General features: G+C 36.8%; 1 protein-coding gene across 2 annotated transcripts in view; it reads left to right on the top strand.

Annotated features, from left to right (window-relative positions):
- Positions 1-15,210, top strand: part of LOC126183223 (epidermal growth factor receptor kinase substrate 8-like protein 2) — a 201,863-nt gene extending 186,653 nt beyond the window's left edge. The window contains exons 15-19 of one of the 2 annotated variants that reach the window (XM_049925007.1): positions 2,146-2,313; positions 12,413-12,581; positions 12,672-12,807; positions 13,130-13,325; positions 14,884-15,210. In XM_049925007.1, the coding sequence (XP_049780964.1) occupies positions 2,146-2,313; positions 12,413-12,581; positions 12,672-12,807; positions 13,130-13,325; positions 14,884-14,969 (755 nt within the window). In that variant the 3' untranslated portion in view covers positions 14,970-15,210. The remainder of the gene's footprint in view (positions 1-2,145; positions 2,314-12,412; positions 12,582-12,671; positions 12,808-13,129; positions 13,326-14,883) is intronic. The other variant, XM_049925005.1, reaches the window with a different exon arrangement.
- Positions 15,211-20,443: the final 5,233 nt, after the last annotated feature.

Here is a 20,443-nt window from a genome sequence, read left to right as displayed (position 1 = left end):
TTCCTGAAATTTATAATGCACTTTGGTAATCTTCTGCCAGTTACATTTAATTTTTGTAGCAAATTCACCTTATATTCTATGTGCAAACACAATGAAGTTACATCCAGAAGAATGAAAAAGTCTGTCATTTATTGCATAAATCCTCAAAGAAGAAGCACTGTGTTTCAGTCTTGTCTGGATGCAGTGAAGTTTAGTGATGAGTTTATGTGAATACTGATGCTGCAGAGTGGGCAGAAAAAATGGAATTGTATGTAATTAGAGTTTCTTTGCATCAACAGTATACATTTGGCATTAAAAAGCTTTAAGTAGATGTTTATCCAAATTTGCCACAGAATTATTATTATTTGTTTGTAAACAGTTACATCACCATCACCTCACTTAGATTTTGAATAAATATTCAAGCTCTTAGGAATAATTTCAGCATTCAATATTAGTTAATATTATATGACATTTAAATTTAATACGTTAAGTTTCATTTAATTTCTGAATTATGATACTCCTGTATTTTAACAGTCTACCTGGTATCACACGTTTAAGTGACTTAGAAAGTTTTAATATTGTTGGGTTCCATGTACTAAGTGAAGTTCATTTACAATACATCTACCATTTAGGTACCGTCAAGCTTATTATAATGTTGTAAAAGCTCTTAATGCGCTGATATAGAGAAAACAAAAAAAAGACAGTGCAAAGTGAATGCTGTGTTGTAGTGATACTGTATGTGGAAAACTGAAATAACAGCTGTAAACTAAATAATTTTTAATACTTCATTTACCTAACATAAACAAGTAAAAAAAGGAACCAACAAATGTTTTAGATGGGGTAGGAGAATACACATTAGAACCTGTGCTGTCTATCTAATTGCATTCATTTCTTTTTGGCGATTTACATTTCTGTATCTGTCGTTACCCCAAGATATTGCTTTTGGTATATTTGTATAGTATTTTCATGAAACAGATGACACAGTGGATAACATACAGGATGTATATATTATAATCTCATAATAATAAACTCAGTTTAACATAAATACAATTTATGTATTATTAAAAGTTATTTTTAATATACATGGAGATGTGATTGTGAACTTGTCAATTGTTTGATGAATTTGCTGTCTTACTCATTATCAAAAAGTGGAGTTTTATGTAGTGACCTGTTGTTGTTTGTCTAAAAAAAAGAAAGCAACTGTCCATTGTCCATGATAGCTAATTGTGGTGTCTCTTTCAACTGTGTACTGAATTCTTGCATTCCAAAGATCCCTTGTTTGTATATTGTGTAGTATGGTGTTTGTTATAACAGATTTGTTTACCTTTGCCATTTTTACTGTAAAAGGTGATTTGAATGTATATTTTTAATTATATTGATTGTTATCTGATAATATGTATTGTGAAAGTGAATAAATGTACTTATATGTAAGAACATAACTACTTCAGTTCTTTTATTTTCCTTCTATCATGTGCTGTCCCGTTTTCCTGTCTCAATGTGCACTGAGGTTTTTGTGTGTAAAAGTGTGCTGTGAATGTAGAAGAAACTGTTTCTTAAGAGCCCTTTATCATTAAAAGTGAAAAATATATATGAGCTCGTGCTAAGCATTACCTCAATTGCAATTTTATTGAAATAAAAAAATGTAAATCTGTAGTTTTCCACATTGAGTTCCTGGTGACACTTCATTTTATGTTAACCCGAAAGATAAAAAATGAATCTAATGACATGGAACACTATAGATGCCTTCAGAATGAATGTGTTTGGTGGCTAAGAGACTTGAGAAACACTACAGTGTACTAGCTATACCAAGACCACGTATGACAAATAACTATGATGTTGAGAACAGATTTTATATTCAGATTGTAATTTATTTGGCTCCTGCAACATCAGTAACAGTTATCTATGCTCAACTATATCTGCAGTATCTTTTGTTCAGCAAATGTGTCACTAGTAATAAGTTTTCTTGCTAGAGACTTTGCATCTATCAGCTCTAAAAACTTCCATATATGTGCACAGTGTTAGTACTACTCCAATAAAATTGACGTAAGGATTTTCTGTTTTGCTGAACTGCATACAAATAACCTATTTGTAAGGTTAACTAACATAAGTAGTTAACAAACCATATTACTGTCACTTATCAGTATTGTTTGATATGCCGAGTTACAGAAATGACTTTCGACTCTGAACAGAGCTCTGATGATGGCAGCCTGCAGAGAAGTGTGAATCATTCTCCCCCTGCCCCACCACCCCCTCCACTTCCGGTATCCACACCAACTGACTCTGAACCTAAGTCCATTTCACACACACCCAGAACGAGTACTGTACTATCACGAGGTAACTACTCTATCATATAATTTCATAAATTTTAAATTTTTTTTAGTGAAATAAGGAAATTTGCATACACTCTTTGTTAGTGTTTGAGAACCACTAAGTAGAGACTGAGAATGAATTTTTTGTCCTGAAATAATTTAGGCATGGTGAAGATTGATGTGCTATTTCACTAGCAGTCAGGTGTGCCTCATAAGTATTTGGAATAATGTATCTTCAGTACTGGTAAATACTCTGAAACCAGTCTTCTGGAATAGCTTTCACAACCTCCTCTGATTGGGCCCTGAGCACTATGGGACTTAACTTCTGAGGTCATCAGTCCCCTAGAACTTAGAACCTAACTAACCTAAGGACATCACACACATCCATGCCGGAGGCAGGATTCGAACCTGCGACTCTAGTGGTCGCGTGGTTCCAGACTGTAGTGCCTAGAATCGCTCGGTCACTCCGGCTGGCCCTCCTCTGATTTCTTTGAAATGATCTACCATGATTCAAGTTGCTTTTCATGTAGTTTTAATTTCAGATGATAGAATAAGATGTGAGATGTGACCTGTATGACAATTGGTGGCCACCATTTAGTGTTATTTTTGACCAAATATTCTATAAAGTGTTTATAATATAAAAGCATGCATTATAATGATGTAGGAAATAAGAATATCAGGGTTCATTGGTGTTGTCGAAGCACATAACTTTAAAAATTTGGTATGTTGAAATCATAATCATATTTTTGATGGATTTGAAATACAAGAGTTGGACAAAAATATGGAAACACCATAACCACAACACACTGCCATGCCTAATACAGCTCAGGAAAACCATTGGCATTCAAAACAGACTCCAGCCGTCTAGGAATAGTTAAATAGAGGTCCTGTATGGTTTTCAAGGAAATCTTATAACTTTCATTCTCCAAAACATTAGCATGTTCAGATAATGATGATAGAGGTGGATAGCAATGAAGCACCCTTCTTTCCGAAGTAGACCACAATGGCTTAATAATATTGGTACAAAAATTGTACCATGGGATGGACCTGATCAGCCAAAATAGTCAAATAATCCTTGGCAGTAATGTGACCTTGCAGAGTAACTATGGGGCCCATGGAATACCGCAATATGGCTGCCCAAATCATCACTATACCCTCGCTATGTTTCACTATTGGTATGTAAATTTGCCCAGAAGTTGGAAACAGTGTGAAACAAGACTCATACAACCAAACTGTTTTCTTCCAATGCTCCAGAGTCCTGGTTCTGTGGCTTTGCCATCATGTTTCTCTGTTATGGACATTTGGATTACTGATGAGTGGTTCGAATACCAGCTCACCCTGCAATTTCCTGGTTCTGGAGCTCCTTTCATGTTGTTTTGACGCTGACATGGTTTGCGAGTGAAACATTAAACTTGCAGCATGTTGAGGACATCGCACAAGTCCCATTTGTGGTCAAATAGAACAGCAAAACCTATGGGCTTGGCTAGCACATGCATTTATATTCAAGCATGCCTTTCTCATGGTGTTTTCATATTTTTATCCAGCCCCTCTAGTTGTCAGCATGCTCTCTTACATATGGATAAAGGTCCCAATAAACCGACATTCTCTCTTGCTTCTGTTCACATGGTGACAATTTTGACATTGTGTACATAAATGTGTCAAGAAAATCAATGAAAGCAGTATGTATTCCTCAGTATTCTAACATAAGTTTAATCAGTGTCTTGTTTGCCAAGGTTTTTTGGTCCAAATTTTATTGAAACAGACAAAAGTTTTGTCAAAATCAATGAATCCCAGACAAAGTGTTAATTCATACTCATTGCTTCATTCTGTGATTTCTTTTATAACTTGCAAGAGACCCATTGTGCTATATCCACTTGTCAAGCCAGCTTGTTCCTTTGGCTGATTAAAATCTAATTTTTTTCAATGTGATTGGTGGCTGTATAAGTGAATATTTTGTACATCACAGAAGGAGAATGACAACAATGTCCAGTTTTGGGCAATTGTTTTCTTTAACAAACATCCTATAAATAATTTTGCAAGTTGTTTTTGTACACCGTTTCTTCCAGCTCATAATATTTTTATTAGAACGCCATCATCTCTCAGCCTCTTCTTCATGCCTTGAATGTCTTTATACATCTTGTCTGGTATTATGCTAGCTCTCTCAATAATCTATTATTATCTAAGTCTGTATCTTATTAATTTGTTAACATATACAAACATGTAAAGAAATCTTGGACTGCTTGGACATTTTTCTATCTTTTGTTAATTATTGTGCTATTTTCCATCGTAACTAAGGAAATGTGACGTATACCAAAGTGAGTTTCTGTTTTGTTTTTGTTATACATTTTTATTTTATTTTTTATTTTTTTTAAGCACCTAGAAGGAATTACTTGAATGGAATGGAAATCTGTATATATGATGTACATGTACAGACAAACAAAGGATTACAGTTTCAGAAAAATTCGATGATTTGTTTAATAGAAAGAGCTTCACAAATTGAGCAAGTCAGTAACATGTTGATCCACATATGGCCCTTATGCAAGCAGTTATTCAACTTGGCATTGATTGATACAGTTGCTGGATGTTCTCCTGAGAGAGATTGTGCCAAATTCTGCCAATTTGGCACATTACATCATCAAATCTTAAGCTGGTTGGAGGATGCTGTCCATAATGCTGTGAAAATTCTCAGTTGGGGAGAGACCCAGCATCCTTGCTGGGCAAGGTAGGGTTTGGAAAACATGAAGATAAGCAGCTGAATCTCTCATCGTGTACACACAGGCATTATCTTACTGAAATGTAAGCCTAGGATGACTTGCCATGAAGGGCAACAAAACAGAATGTAGAATATCATTGATGTACCGGTATGCTGAAAGGATGCTCTGGATGACAACCAAAGGGGTCCTGCTACGAAATGAAATGGCGCCCCAGACCATCACTCCTGGTTTTCAGGCCATATGGTGGATGACTGTCAGGTTGGTATCCCATCATTGTCTGGGGCATCTCCAGACATATCTTCGCTGGTTGTCAGGGCTCAGTTCAAAGCAGGACTCAACCCTGAAGACAATTCAACTGTAGTCAATGAGATTCTAGGCTGGATGTGCCCAACACCACAACAAACAGACTTGTTGGTGTACAGAGGTCAGTGGTAGTTGACCCAAGGGGCACCGTGAGCTCACCCCCCTTTTTGCAGGGTGCCTGTTAATGGTCCTTGTGGTCACTGAAGTATCAGTTGCATGGCAGACCAATGATATGATGAATCCAAGACTCTGTGTGCCTCTCTTATGATTGCTTGGTCCTCACATCCTGTTGTCTCTCTAGGGAAACAGTTTTCTTTTTGATGCTGTCTGCAGCCATATTTCACCCATTCTAGCCAACATCAACAAACAGCGGCATTGCTCCCATTCAGATGTTGCACGATTTGCCAATTACTCCACCTGTCGTCTTTGAGCCCAACTGTGCCTCCTCCCTCAAATGCTGACATCTGTGTATATTGCGTACACGCCTGTCCACGAGGCACAGTTACTGACCAACTGAGTACATGGAATGAAATTTGCATAGACTTTATACCCTGGTATAGACATGTCCCATGTTTACTATCCTTGCCAGCTGCATGGTGAAATTGTGCAGCAGCATCACAATTCATCCATCGACTGTCAACGCTTAGAATTTTGCATTATCTGTAGACACCTCTATGAATATCAATTTGTGACCACACATCCTTTTGAAGATGTTTGTGAACAGTTTTGGTCACTTCAGCATATTCTATTAAGTTCCAGTTATTGTTTGCCTAAAGCTCTCATCTTCCCTGTAATAGTTATTTTGCTCTTTTTGAAGTTTTCTATTGTTTTGTTTTCTTCATACCTGCAGTATCTTTTGCTGTTTGCATAATTAACTTTGTCAAGTAGTTGCTCATTTGGACTACCTGTATAATCTACATTTTCTGAGAGTTTTAACTTATTGTTTAATTTTACATAGTATACCTTGTCTATTTTTAGATAAATCCTGATTATCTATATTTCTTACTTCCTACTGCATGATTCTTCTTCTTTCCAATTCTTTTTATCTAGTTTTAGTCTGCAGCTTACAGGTGTGTGATAACTTGCAGTTTGACTGTGGTTTAAGACTGTTGCATCATTTAATTTTTGGCCCCATTTTTGTTCTCTATTAGTCCATTTTATCACTGCCTTTTTTGGAATAATATGTTAATGACAATCATGTTCTTCTACTTGGCAGATTCTGCCAATGTATTCTACTAATATAGGACCTATGCCATTTTTGCTGATGTGCCCAAACCTTCCTATTGAGGAATTGTTCTTTAGTTGCTGTTTCCCATTATTGTCTTGTAATGGGATTTTCTGTCACTTATCAGCTTCTGTAACTCTTCACAAAGGTCTTCTACTTTGTGATGAGAATGTGAACATGTTGGAGCATAGATTTGGATGACTTCCATGGAATATCTTCTGCTTATTATTAAAGCAGCTTTTGCCATTCTGTCTAAGATCACTTCTTTCTATATCCATAATATTTATTCATATTTACAATAAAGCTAATTCTTGAATTCCCTCCATACATTTTCCTCTAAAGTTACCTTATTTTCTAATTCAATTAGAACTTTTTATCTGTCTTATGATAACCATTCTACATTCCACGTTATCTTATTTAACTCCTCATCTAGCTGCACTAACCCATCTTCACAGCTCATACTTAAGTAATTTAATACCCCTAAATAACTGGTATTAGAAACAACTGATTTTCTAAGGTCCCTGTTGCTGTTTATTCAGCCAAAGATAGTGTAACAAGATGTGGGTTCAGAAATTGCTGAGTATGCCCCATGGCCTACTGTTTATGAAACCAAAATGGTTGTGAATAATTTAATTTTGTGATTTATGATACAAAATCTTATTGCAATTTTCTGCATGTCAGTCCAACATTACCTACTTTGACAGCTATTGGACCATTATGACGTCATACTCTTCTGTGGAAAGGAAACAGGTGTAAAATCTTAGGAACATTGGTCCACTTTGGCTATTTTTATAGAACTTAAAAATTTACCAGATTTGGCTGCCAGTTTCTGTTCAAGTCTGCACTATGTGAAATCAGAGAAATTTATTTTTCAAGCTGATCTTTAAGGAAACTCTTCTAAAGATGAATCTGACCAAGATGTAATGAGAGCCCAGAGTACCTCACATAAACATTTCTGTGTTTGTAGCATCCTGACATAGCATCCTATTCCTGGAGAGGATCTCCCTACCATTACTGGTGTTAAGTGCACACATAAATTATAAACTTTCAGACCCACTGAGGTGTTTGTTCAGCAGCTGACATTTGAAAGTACTGCATTTTTAAAATAAAAAAAAATTAGAAAAGGTAGAAAACGGAATATACATGTGACGTGGAGAGAAAAGTGATACCATAATTTAGGTATAAATAAGAAAAAAACTACCAAATTTTTAGGTTTCTGAAGGTAGGGATATTGTGGAAGGCAGAAGAAAGATGATAGTATGAGCAGGAAATGGAAGAATACTAGTAACTGCAGATTTTGTAAAGGAAGAAGGGGGGAAAAATAAGTTGGAAAGTAATTGCAGTTGATAAGTAAGTGAGCTGTTACCAGGAACAAAAACACATTTGAAGCATGAAAAAGGTTTTCAAAGACCATTACCAGTCACCTTTTCATATTTTTGAACCAGTCGTGGTCTATTAACAGTCAATATGACTTTAAAAATATATCTGAAGTGCTTAGATAAAGTAAGTGTCATGTATATACTGAAGAGCTGAAGAAACTGGCACACTTGCCTAATATTGTGTAGGGGGCCCCCACGAGCACACAGAAGTGCCGCAACACGGCATGGCATGGACTCGACTAATGTCTGAAGTAGTGCTAGAGGGAAATGACACCATTAATCCTACAGGCCAGTCCATAAATCCATAAGAATACAAGGGGGTGGAGATCTCTTCTGAACAGCATGTTGAAAGGCATCCCAGATATGGTCAATAATGTTCATATCTGGGGAGTTTGGTGGGCAGCGGAAGTGTTTAAACTCAGAAGATTGTTCCTGGAGCCATGCTGTAACAATTCTGGACATGTGGAGTGTTGCATTGTCCTGTTGGAATTGCCCAAGTCCGTCGGAATGCACAATTGACATGAATGGATGCAGGTGATCAGACAGGATGCTTACGTACATGTCATCTGTCAGAGTCATATCTAGACATATCAGGGATCCCATATCACTGCAACTGCACATGCCCCACACTATTACAGAGCCTCCACCAGCTTGAACAACCCCTGCTGACATGCAGGATCCATGGATTCAGGAGGTTGTCTCCATGCCCATACATATTCATTTGCTCAACACAATTTCAAATTAGACTTTTCCGACCAGACAACATGTTTCCAGTCATCAACAGTCGAATATTGGTGTTGACAGGCCCAGGTGTGCTGTAAAGCTTTGTGTTGTACAGTCATCAAGGGTACACGAGTGGGCCTTTGGCTCTGAAAGACCATATCGATGATGTTTCATTGAATGGTTCACACGTTGACACTTGTTGATGGCCCAGCATTGAAATCTGCAGCAATTTGTGGAGGGGCTGCACTTCTGTCACATTGAATGATTCTCTTCAGTTGTTGTTGGTCCTGTTCTTGCAGGATCTTTCTCCAGCCACAGTGATGTCAAAGATTTGATGTTTTACTGGATTCCTAATATTCACAGTACACTCATGAAATGGTTGTATGGGAAAGTCCCCACTTCATCACTGCTTTTGAGATGCAGTGTCCCATCACTCATGCACTGACTATAACACCATGTTCAAACTCACTTAAATCTTGATGAGCTGGCATTGTAGCAGCAGTAACCGATCTAACAACTGCGCCAGACACTTGTCTTATATAGGAGTTATTGACCGCATAGACATATTCTCCCTGTTTACATATCTCTGTATTTGAATATGTGCTGTAGTGTATAATTAAAAAAATCCGTTTCCTGTAACTTTGTGAATGGTTGTCATAGAAAAAATGTAAAAGTTTGAGGTCTGATACCCTAGAATTTTTATTCTAATTAGTAAGTAAATCACGTAACACTTCTTTCACCATTGGCAATGCTTTGTACTAGGGAAAAATTTCACATTAGGCCATGGTACAAGTTCCATGTTATACTCTAATGCTATTGCAATTGAGAGGCAAAGGCATACCATGTGCAATAGGGCCTTCAAGTTTAGGACACTTTTAGACAAATCACTTTACTACACAGATTTAGAAGTAAAAAAGGGTGTGGACAGTTGGAAAGGGGGGGAGGATTTAGGCAAGAGCTAAAAGAGGAGGTATGATGCATTTTATTTAGATCAAAACTGGGGAATAATTGTGTGTATCAAGATAATTTACCATCACTGTTGCAGAACATGGGTGTTCATTACAGGATATAAATGAGGAAAGTAACTTGAAAAGTACATGGAACCTCCTGTTCTACATGAAACTATGTTCTGTTGCCAGTTCCTGACATGTGACAGAGACTGTTTGCTTGTGATAATTAATTTGTATGGGCCATTTCTGTGCTGGTCACATAAATGAGAGTGTACACTTATAATGACTCAGTTTATACATGATATCAATAGTTTAAAATGTGAATCTCCAATTATTTATGTCTTTTCTAGTAAGGGGGCTACCTGGATATGAAATTTCATAGCAATGTTAGAACAGGGAAGACAACGTAAGAAAATCCAAAAATCTGACAAGCATATTTAAAAGGCTGTGTGCTAAATGGATCATTTCGTTGGGTAGAATATGAAGACCTGTAGGCAGGAAGTGCATCATTTTGTGCCATAGTTTAAGGGGCTTATAGTATTAACTTTAAGAAGTAAACACACACACACACACACACACACACACACATGCGCCCGTGTGCGCCTGTATGATAAGATCATGCTGGCTGGTTAGGCACTTCAGCTCTGTGGCTTGACTGTGGTGAGTAGTTGTATGGGGTGGTGTGGGTAAGGAAAGAAAGGAGACAGGGAGTGGAAGAGTAGGTTACGGAAGGAGAAGGAGAAGGATAGGTGACTGGTGCATGGGATAGGAATGTTGCATCAGCAGTGCGTTAGATGAGCTCGTGGTGCTCACGATGAGCTGGAAGAGTGGGTTGGGAGGGGAGATAGAACAGGTGGAGTAGAGACTGTGAATAAGGGGATGTGAGTGAAGTTAGGGTCTCGGCATGAGAGTGGAGAACTCTAAACCCAAGCTGTAAGCTAGGTAAAACAATGTTAGAAGTTGAAACACTGATAATGTGTCTGTACCTTGCTGTTGGAGAAGCTGTGAATTAAACATGTGGCACACAAAATTTGATCATTGGAAAATCTGATTAAGGAGATATTGTATAGTTGTAGGAGATGAAATGCATGCCGTACATTGGTTTGGTCAGAGATGATGTTCAATTGCAATAATCTATTGATGAGATTCTAATGACAATTTAACTATCATTTGATCTTAATCTCTCTCAAGTCTGCTTTTTGCAATCCATTCATCCATGGTGTCTCAAGTATCTTTTTTTACAGCCCTAAATCCTGTAGCTGATTGTATGAGGATCATTTGGAAAGTAGGTGGCATTCTGAAAAAAAAAAAAAAAAAAAAAAAAAAATTAACTTGAGAGACAATGGGGATAATATTTATTGTTCACAAAATATGTTCTATTAATTATCTACATTATTGCCTCCATTGCTGAAATAATGATCATATTTTGTGACCAGATTTTGTACATCTTTCTCACAGAAATTTGCTATTAGTGATAATGCTCAGCTGGTCACAGTTCCTGGTAACCCATCATTGTCATGGAAGCACCATTTAGCAATGAACAATTTGAAATGTACAAAAGAGTGAAACATGTGTTCTTTCTTAATGCTGTGTGAAAACTTTTCACCCATTCCTCCTTCAATTTTGATGATTGGGAAATTTTCTCATGCCCTTAACTAACATTTGCACTCATCAATGACCATAAGCCCTGTCTGAACTTGTGCTCCATTTTTAATCATTTTGTAACTGAATGCTTACTAAACCCTATCTTCCTTTCTTCCCATCCTGTATTAATCATTTTAAATGTCTGGCCACTGAAAAAAAGCAAGGAATATGTAAAAAAATGAGACCAGACTTCCAAATAGCTAGAATTATCAGCTGACCTATTGTATGTCTAATGATGAACTTGGTGAGAATTGGCAACTACTTAATGGATAAACAAACAAAGCTATTTTAAAAAAAAGAGCAATTGCAGTTTCTTCAAGAATTATCTTCAATTTAAGCAATGGTATATACTCATGCCACTCAGTGCACAAAAGACAAGTTTTGTTGGAACATGAAATGCAAATAATTTTGATATTATAAGGGCTGTTCAGAAAGTACGGTCCAATTGGTCGCGAAATGAAAACCACAGTGAAAATAAATCTCCAGTCACTTCTCCAACTGTTACATTTGTCATGATGTTGTACAAACTTTCCAGTGCCCTTGTCACAGAAAGCAGCCACCTGTGCTTTCCACCAATTCTCTACACTAGTCTGCCTTTCATTGTTTGAGCCAAATGTTGTATTCATAGCCAGCGGTTCATGTGAGCAGAGATGAACAATGGAGGGAGCAAATTGAGGGCTGTATTGTGAGCGATCAAACACTTCCCATAGAAAATGCTGCAGGAGCACCTTCATTGCCCCTGCAGAATGCAGCTGAAATTTGCCTTGAAGAAAGAAATGCATGACATTTATGTTATGTGGGCTGCATAGCTTCAAGCAAAATCTCATACCAGATCCACATACTTTACAGGAGACACTGCTGTTTTAGGCATTTCTATGTGAACACTTTGCGCTCTGAACTGAAAAGAGCAACGTGAAGCGATCGACAGGCATGCTATAGGCACTGCCCAACACATCTGTGCAAAGTTCCATCGGATTTTCACAGTGGCTTCCATTTCGTGCCTAATTGGACCTTACTTTCCGAATACACCTCATGTATAGCAAACAGGAAGATAAATACAGTTTTAGCATTAGTTCCTTTTTTCTGTTACTATTGTGAAAATATTATTACACTTAGTATTTTATCAAATGTAAAAAAAAAAAAAAAAAATTCCATACACTACAAACTGAATTGGTTTGCATTACAGCTCCAAGTATGCAGGACATAATGCAAGAGGAGCTGAAGACAGTGTTGACATTATACCGAGGCAAAACAAGGAAGCTTGATATTGTGAAAACTCCTGAAGTTTACATTGATCAGAAATCTACACCTGATGAAGTGCAGCAGTGGCTGCAGGAAAAAGGCTTTAGTGAGAAGTAAGAGTGAAAATAGCTACGTGAAGTGACCACTGTTAGACTACATAAAATTATGAAATCCTCCTTAAAATGTAAAATTAATAATTTCAGGATCTGTAAGCAGCTTAAAGGTATGACAGGGAATGAACTGTTTGCACTTACTCGAACACAGCTTGAGACTTACTGTGGGAAGACTGAAGGTCATCGTTTGGATTCCCAAATAACAATACAGAGAAATGTTTCTGGTGTATGTATATTTGATTTTTGCTGTTTATAAAGCCATGTTAAAATTATGAATATCATTCCATTCTTTCTTACATTAAATATCAGTAAGACCTTTGTTTCTTAAATTAAGTTATTTGGTCAGGTGTACATCTTGTTATTACTGATCTTACTAATTATACAGTGCCATTCGGAGAGGTGGCGCAGAATGCCAGTCTTTTTCTTGCCGTTGGATATTTATTATTACTGTGTTGTAGTAATGATAACACCAAACACGTATTGTAGATAAGAAGTTGTTATCATTTATTGTATATTAGCAATCATATAGGTAATGTTTTGTTTTGCAGTATAAAACTGCTCGCTCATCAGAACTGAGTGCAATATTAGCAAGAGCAAGAAGAAAGGCTGAGCTTGCTACTGAGAGCCATGATACGCCAGACAAGGGATATTCACCACCACCGCCTCCTCCTAATAAGCACACAGAAAGTCAGAAACCATGGTCTCCAGAAGTTAAAAATGCAAATTTGATCACTGACAATGATGGTGAGTCTAAATTAACTATCAGAAAATGATGATGTCATTGGCAGTGACTTCCACCTTAGTTATTTCATACACTACTGCTCATTAATTTCAATAAACCATGACTGTTATCTGATATTTCAAATAGGAGCACGAAAAAACTTTATTTTTGGAGGAATGAAGTTATATCCAAACAGATAAATTATATTTTACTTTTATCAAAGTATATGGATTTAGTGAGTGCCTCATGAAATTGAGGCATGTGGTCAATAAGTTTTTGTAGGTATTGCAAGTCTATATGATTCCATACATCCTTAATGACATTCCAGAGATGTTCTTTGCTTGTTATGTGAAGATTCTGGATACATCTGTCTACTTCATCTGAGACCATTTCAATAGAGTTACAATCAGGGCTTTGGGAGGACCACTCCGTGTCCTTCAGTATCTTCTGTTTTTTCTTTGATGCAATGTGCTTCTTACAAAACACTGGCCAATATTTTGGGTCATTATCTTCTTGTAATGTGAACTCTTTCCCTAATAAGTGCAGTCCACATGATAGCTGTAGGTAGAATACACTGCAGGGTCACCCTTTCTCCTTCATATCAATGAACAAATGTCCTCCTCCTAGCATCAAAAATCTTGAATTTTGATTCAGCTATGAATAACACTTTCTTTCATTTTTTGTATGTCTAATTACTATGTTTCATAGCCCATTGGAGTCTCTTCTTTTATTTGTGGGCTTCAGAAGGGGTTTCCTTGCTGCCACGTGTCCTTTTAAACAGGCATCAGTCAGTCTCCTGTTTACTTTTGCAATAGATATGTTTTTCTTGTTCAGCTCAACCAGTTCTACATGAATTTGTGCTGTTGTTTTGAACTTGGTTTTCTTACTAGTAATTATGATTAATTTTTCATCACTTTCAGCTGTGTTATGAGGTCATCCTGGTCATGGTAGCTCCTTATTGATACTTGTTGTCTTCTGGTGGTGAAGGGTGTACTGTATTTTCCCTGTATAAATTCCACATTGTTTCACAATTTGGGGCATAAAGAAACCTGCTTGTTTGGGTACCACAATTGCAGCACCTTTGTCTATGGATTTTTTCACTCTTGGAGCCATAATAAAGATGTGAACACTGTCAACTGTCACTGTCACTAAGAAACTGAAGTGTATAACCATATAAATTGTATCATACCACTGCTTGAAGTACACAGCAGACATCACAACACTACTTGGAACAACAGGGCACCATGGAATGGTCATTCATTGTCACACAGGTGACCAAATATACCAGTTTAGCTAACTATTTTGTATATACACATCACTCTTCTGAATAATACTGCATATAGATGAAAACAGTTACATGAACCTGACATGATTACCAATGTTGTACTGTTGCTTTGCTTACTCAGCTGTAGCCATGGTTTTATATGATATCTACAGGGAATTAGATGTCAATTATTAGGTTTATTGAAATTAATGAACAGACATGAACATTTAGTGTTACTAGTGTGTGGTGAGAACTTTTATCAAACAGTCTTGTTTCTGCTTAGCAGACATATAATTGAGTGTAATTACTTTTTTCAGATTCACAAGATAATGATACCACTTCTGACTCTCACTTCAGTAACATGCTGAAGCAGAGGCTACAAGAAATGAAACAGAAAAAATAACAGAAGATTCAAAGCATAACATGAACATACCTATTGAAAATAATGACATGCGTTTATGTGTCGTTAGTGGGAGTTATCTTTGTTTCTTTATTTTATTTAAAATGGTGTTCTCATAACTACCAAAACAAAAATTTCAACAATTTGTTCTGCTCAACCAATGGTTTTATCAGCCCTTTTGAAATTATTATTATTTTTTCTGCATGCTTTTTCAAGTCTTTGTATAAATTTCAGAACAAACAATTTATTCCTGCTTCACTGTATATATAAATTCCTATTAGACATGCAGATGGCTTTATATTATTAGACATACAGATGATTTTATAATGATTCCCTTGTATATTTAATTATTAATTTTACAAAATTGTAGCTCCAAGTTTCTGTATGTAAATATATAAAAAATTATTTTTCTGATGAAATACTGAAATACATTTTATTCCCTTTTTTCTACTTAGTACATGTTTGAAAATGGTTTTAAATTTGTGATCATCAGTTATAGTTTTAAGCCCATAAAATGTATTTTCCTTTCATTTCAAATTATAAGATTTAATTTTTATGTCAGTTACAAAGAGAAAGGAATAAGAGTGTAAAAAGCACATACTTCCATAAGAGATAGTTTCATATTTTATTCTCTTGTTCTGTATCATGTTCTCTGCATAGTAAAATGTTGTATCTTAAACTAGCAAAGATTCTTGTTGCTGTTTTATGAATACAATATAAATAAAAAAGTGTATTTTTACAGAATGGTCCACACTCCATTATAGTAATCAGTAGTAGTTTAATAAGATTAAACAAGATGAACATGAATAAAACCAACAAACTGGAGGGACAGATTCCTGACTAGAAATGGAGGGAAAAAGTTCCTATGAACATGTGTCCAGAAATGGACAGTGTGCATACAACAACAAATATTCCAGGAGCACAATACAGAGCTGCATCACATTCATGTCACTACAGATGTTCGAAGTGGCTTCCACAGGATTGTAGGTAATAGGGATAGTAACAGTTGTCATGCAGGATACACATTATCATATTTTGGCTTACACCACACTGTCGGGCCACTTGCCTGAGGATTGTACTAGGGTTTGCCTCAATATCCTGTAGAACCCAGTCCAACAAATCTGGTGTACATGCAGCCTGCCGCCTCTCTGTATGTTTGTCTGTCTGAAAGGACCCATGATCACACAAACACCCAAAAGGGACATGAAATGTTATGTAATGTGGTTGATGTCTGTGAGAGCACTTGCTTTGGTTTAGCTGTGCTGCCTCTCAACTGTTTCCATCTGCTTGGCCTTACAAAAACACTATCTTGGCTTGTTTCCAACATGAATACCAGACCATTCTGCTGCTTACAGTATGCTATGTCAATCACACAGTGTGCTACTCTGGAGAAACACATGGCATGTGGCCAAAGGAATGTTATTTGTCAGCACCATTTACCGTGGCAATAGTGCATTTCCAAGCGCATGTTCATAGGACCCTTTTTCCTCCATTTCCAGTCTGTAATCCATCTCTGCAGTTTGTCAAGTTCATAAATGTTCATGCTGTTTATATCTATACAGTTGTTTTCTTAGTGCTTATTACACTAATTTCAATTACAGGATCATAAAATCCTGTCAAAGCTGTCACCCAGGCATCAAGAGAATACAGAGGATTCTCAGAGCTTTGTGACATATACTTTGTATGCAATAGATATTTGTATAAAGAAAAATAACAAATGTGTCAATATTTGAAAATAATATTGCATATTGGCTTCTGGATTAAATGATTTATTTTACATACAGGGTGGTCCATCTGAAGTTTTGGATGAGATTATCTCGAAAACTATACATCAGGTAAAAATAGTGGGTAAAACAAGTTCGTAAGCTCAGAGGGGGACATCAAATGATATTACATGTGACCTCCAGCCCCCACCCCCTTGTGTGGGGTGGGGGGCTACTTTTAAATCTTAAATAGAAATGCCCACTTTTTTTATTGCAGATTTGGATTATCCATAAAAAAGTAATCAAGTTTTGTGTGAAACATTTTTTTTAAACCATTGACAGATAGTGCTGAAATTGAGAAAAAAGTAAAATTGGGGAAGAACTCTGATTTATTTAGAATTATCCAAGAAAGACGTGTCAAATCAATAAAAATGTGTACCAATTCTTCCGTTATGCCAAATTAAGCTACTTTTGTACAAAATGTACTGTATCCTACTTTTAGCATTACCCAGGAACAATGACATGGGCGTAGTAGACTGATGTTCTCATGGGTTGCTCATTAGTGTGAGTCCCCTTGCCTCTCACATGTTGGGGTGCTTCATTAGTGTGAGTCCCCTTGCCTCTCACAATTTGAGGTGCTTAATTAATGAAATTAGCAATGAAGAAATTGTTAAAAATTATCCCCATTTGCTTCAATGCATAAAGTCAATCATCTGCGAAAGTTGCCCGCAGTTTTGAGCAGCACATCCCATGGTATGGCTGCACACGCTCTTCGAATTCATTGCTACATATCATTTTGGGTTATGAGCTGTCTTTCATAAACAATATTTTTTAAATAACCCTGCAAGAAAAAATCGGGAGATGTTAGGTTAGGTGAACGTGGAGGCCACTGTATTGGTTTGCTGCGCCCTATCCACTGACCAGGGTACTGTAAATTTAAAACATTCTGCACATTTTTAGCATAATGGGGAGCTGCTCCATCCTGTTGGAACCACATTCGTTGCCTAGTTTCTAAATCAACATCTTCCATTAGCTCCAACAAATCATCGTGGAGAAGTTGTAAATAAGATTCCGCAGTAACATTTTGGTCAAAAAAATATGGTCGTATCAAGTAACCATTTAAAATTCCACACCAGATCATTAACGACCATTTTTGTTGATTGTCAAGGGTCTGTGCCAGTGTGGATTGACAGGGGACCAATAATGACAACCATGATGATTTAATTCATCACAGTTTTTGAAAGTGGCTTCATCGGTGAACATAACATATCTAAAAAAAATCATTGTCACCTCTTATCATTTCCAAGGCCCACTGGCAGAAATGCATGTGTTTTTGCATATCTTTCAGTGTCAATGCCTGTGTCAGTGTGATATGATACGCATGATATTTATGTGCCTTAAAATCCTCAAAACAGTTGATTTAGGTATTCCAATTTGTCTCTGAATTGCATGACTACTCATTTCTGGATCCAGTTGAACACAGGTGAGAACGGTAAGGGTATGGGCATTATTTTCATTGTATATGCAATGATGAGGTGGACGGTGCATGTATCCATTTTGAGCTCATTGAGTGCAATTTCGAATAATGTTTTCACTTGGATGTCATCTGTTTGGGAAACAATCCACATACAACTGTGCAGCTGCAACATAATTGTTATGGCATTCACCTAAAATTAACATCATATCAACAATCTCTGTAGGAGGATAGTGAGCCATGTTTCACTAAAGAATAATTTACTTTAGTCAGTTGATGTTTATGGTTCACAATCTGAAAGTGAAGTGACATCTGATAGCATTGCACTGACCTTTATACTGAGCCATAGTTTGCAGTTTGGCCATGGTAGCGCCATAGTCAGGTGAGTAACGCAATTGTGAAGCGTTCCCTAATGAGATTTTAATACCATTCTGCCTCCCTCCATCAAAAACTGTGGCGGGTAGGATACATTTTGTAAAAAAATAGCTTAATTTGGCATAATGAAAGAATTGGTGCACATTTTGTATCGATTTGATGCGTCCTTCTAGGATCTTTCTAAATAAATCGGAGTTCTTCCCGAATTTTAATTTTTCTTGATTTCAGCGCCATCTGTGAATGCTTTAAAAAATGTTTCAGACAAAATTTGATTACTTTTTTATGGAGAATCCGAATCTGCAATAAAAATGGGGGTTTCCATTTAAGATTTAAAAGTTGCCCCCTGCCCCACCCAAAGTGGGGGTTGGGGGTGACATGTAGTATCATTTGGTGTCTCCCCTTTGAGCTTATGAACTTGTCTTACCCACTATTTTTAACTGATGTATAGTTTTTGAGATAATCTCATCCAGAACTTCAGATGGACCAACCTGTATAGTGATTCATAAAAAATATTTTCACATTGGATTGCGAATTCACGTTGTCATTTGGGTGTCAGACCACACTCATTATAGAATTCACGAGGGGCACAATGAAGCTGCTGGATAGGGCATATGACATTTACCCCTAATGTTTCAGTGGACTATCCAGCCGCACTGATGTGGGCCACGGAAATTCACTAGTACAAGAGATGTGATAGAGAAAACATGTAACAGCTCTTGCAAGGACTTGTAAAATGTGGTGATAGAAACCTTGCCAACATATGGGGTGGTTATAATTAAACTTTCGGTACTTGAGCCAGTGTAGACAGAAAACAATTTACCATGTGGGTGCCCAGGAAGAGTTTCTATAGTCATAAGGAATCCTCATATGTTTAAGAAAGTAAACATAAATACTTCCTGGCAGATTATAACTATGTGCTCGACCAGGACTCAAACCTGAGGTCTTTGCCTTTGGTGACCATGTGCAGGTATCCAAGCAAGACTCATGACCCACCCTCACAGCTTTACTTCTGCCAGTACCTCTCAGCAACTTTCCAGATTTCACAGATACCTTGCACGTGTGCAGGAGATAGAAGTATAACTATGAGGACAGGTCATTATTTGAGCTTAGATAACTGAGTAAATAGAGCATTTGCTAACAGAACATAAAGGACATAGGTTTGAGTCCAAGTTTGGCACATAGTTTTAATGTTGCAGAAAGTTTCAAATCAGAACACACTCCACTGCAGAGTGAAAATTCATTCTGACAAACATAAATACATTTTGCTTAGAGCAGCAGATGTAGGCATGTATGACAAAAGTAAAATTTCATAACAAATTCATTACAATAGTAAGTGTATACTGAGCATATGTAGGAAATTTCGATACTTTCAAAAAGTGTCTTGAGGCCCTATTTTCCTATTTGACAGCAAAAAGCAATAGTGGTTGCTGGTGATTTTAATATAGATTTTCTTAAGAATTCTACAAGTATTGATTTATAGCTATTTTTAGCCTCACCATTCAACATTTTACTACTGTGAACTTTCCAATCAGGCAAACAGTTGCTGATTCAGTCATTTTATTCATTCACACATCATGTTCCCTAAATCCCTTTATGGAAGAGATCTTTCAGGAATGCAGAATGAGTCAAGTTATACATTAACAATCAGAAACTACCACCACTGGCTGCTTCTGTAAAGCATACTAAAACCAAATTGCGACTAGCACTTATCTACTCAAATTATAATTATGATGATCACTTCTAGATTACTTTTTATAGCTGTGTATGTTAAGAGAAAAACAGCTATTTTCTTAAAAAAGAAAACCACTTCTGCTTCTCCTGTGCTACTCAGCTGCTGTTTTTATCCAATATTTAAAAACAAAGCATTTAAGAAGCTTTACACAGACCTATATCAGTTGTCTGGACAGGGTGGTCAGAACAACCTG

The sequence above is a fragment of the Schistocerca cancellata genome, chromosome 4 (genome assembly GCF_023864275.1).
Source record: "Schistocerca cancellata isolate TAMUIC-IGC-003103 chromosome 4, iqSchCanc2.1, whole genome shotgun sequence".
Lineage (NCBI taxonomy): Eukaryota > Metazoa > Arthropoda > Insecta > Orthoptera > Acrididae > Schistocerca > Schistocerca cancellata.
The sequence above is the reverse complement of the archived record's forward strand: the minus strand, read 5'-3'. Positions and strand labels throughout refer to the sequence as shown.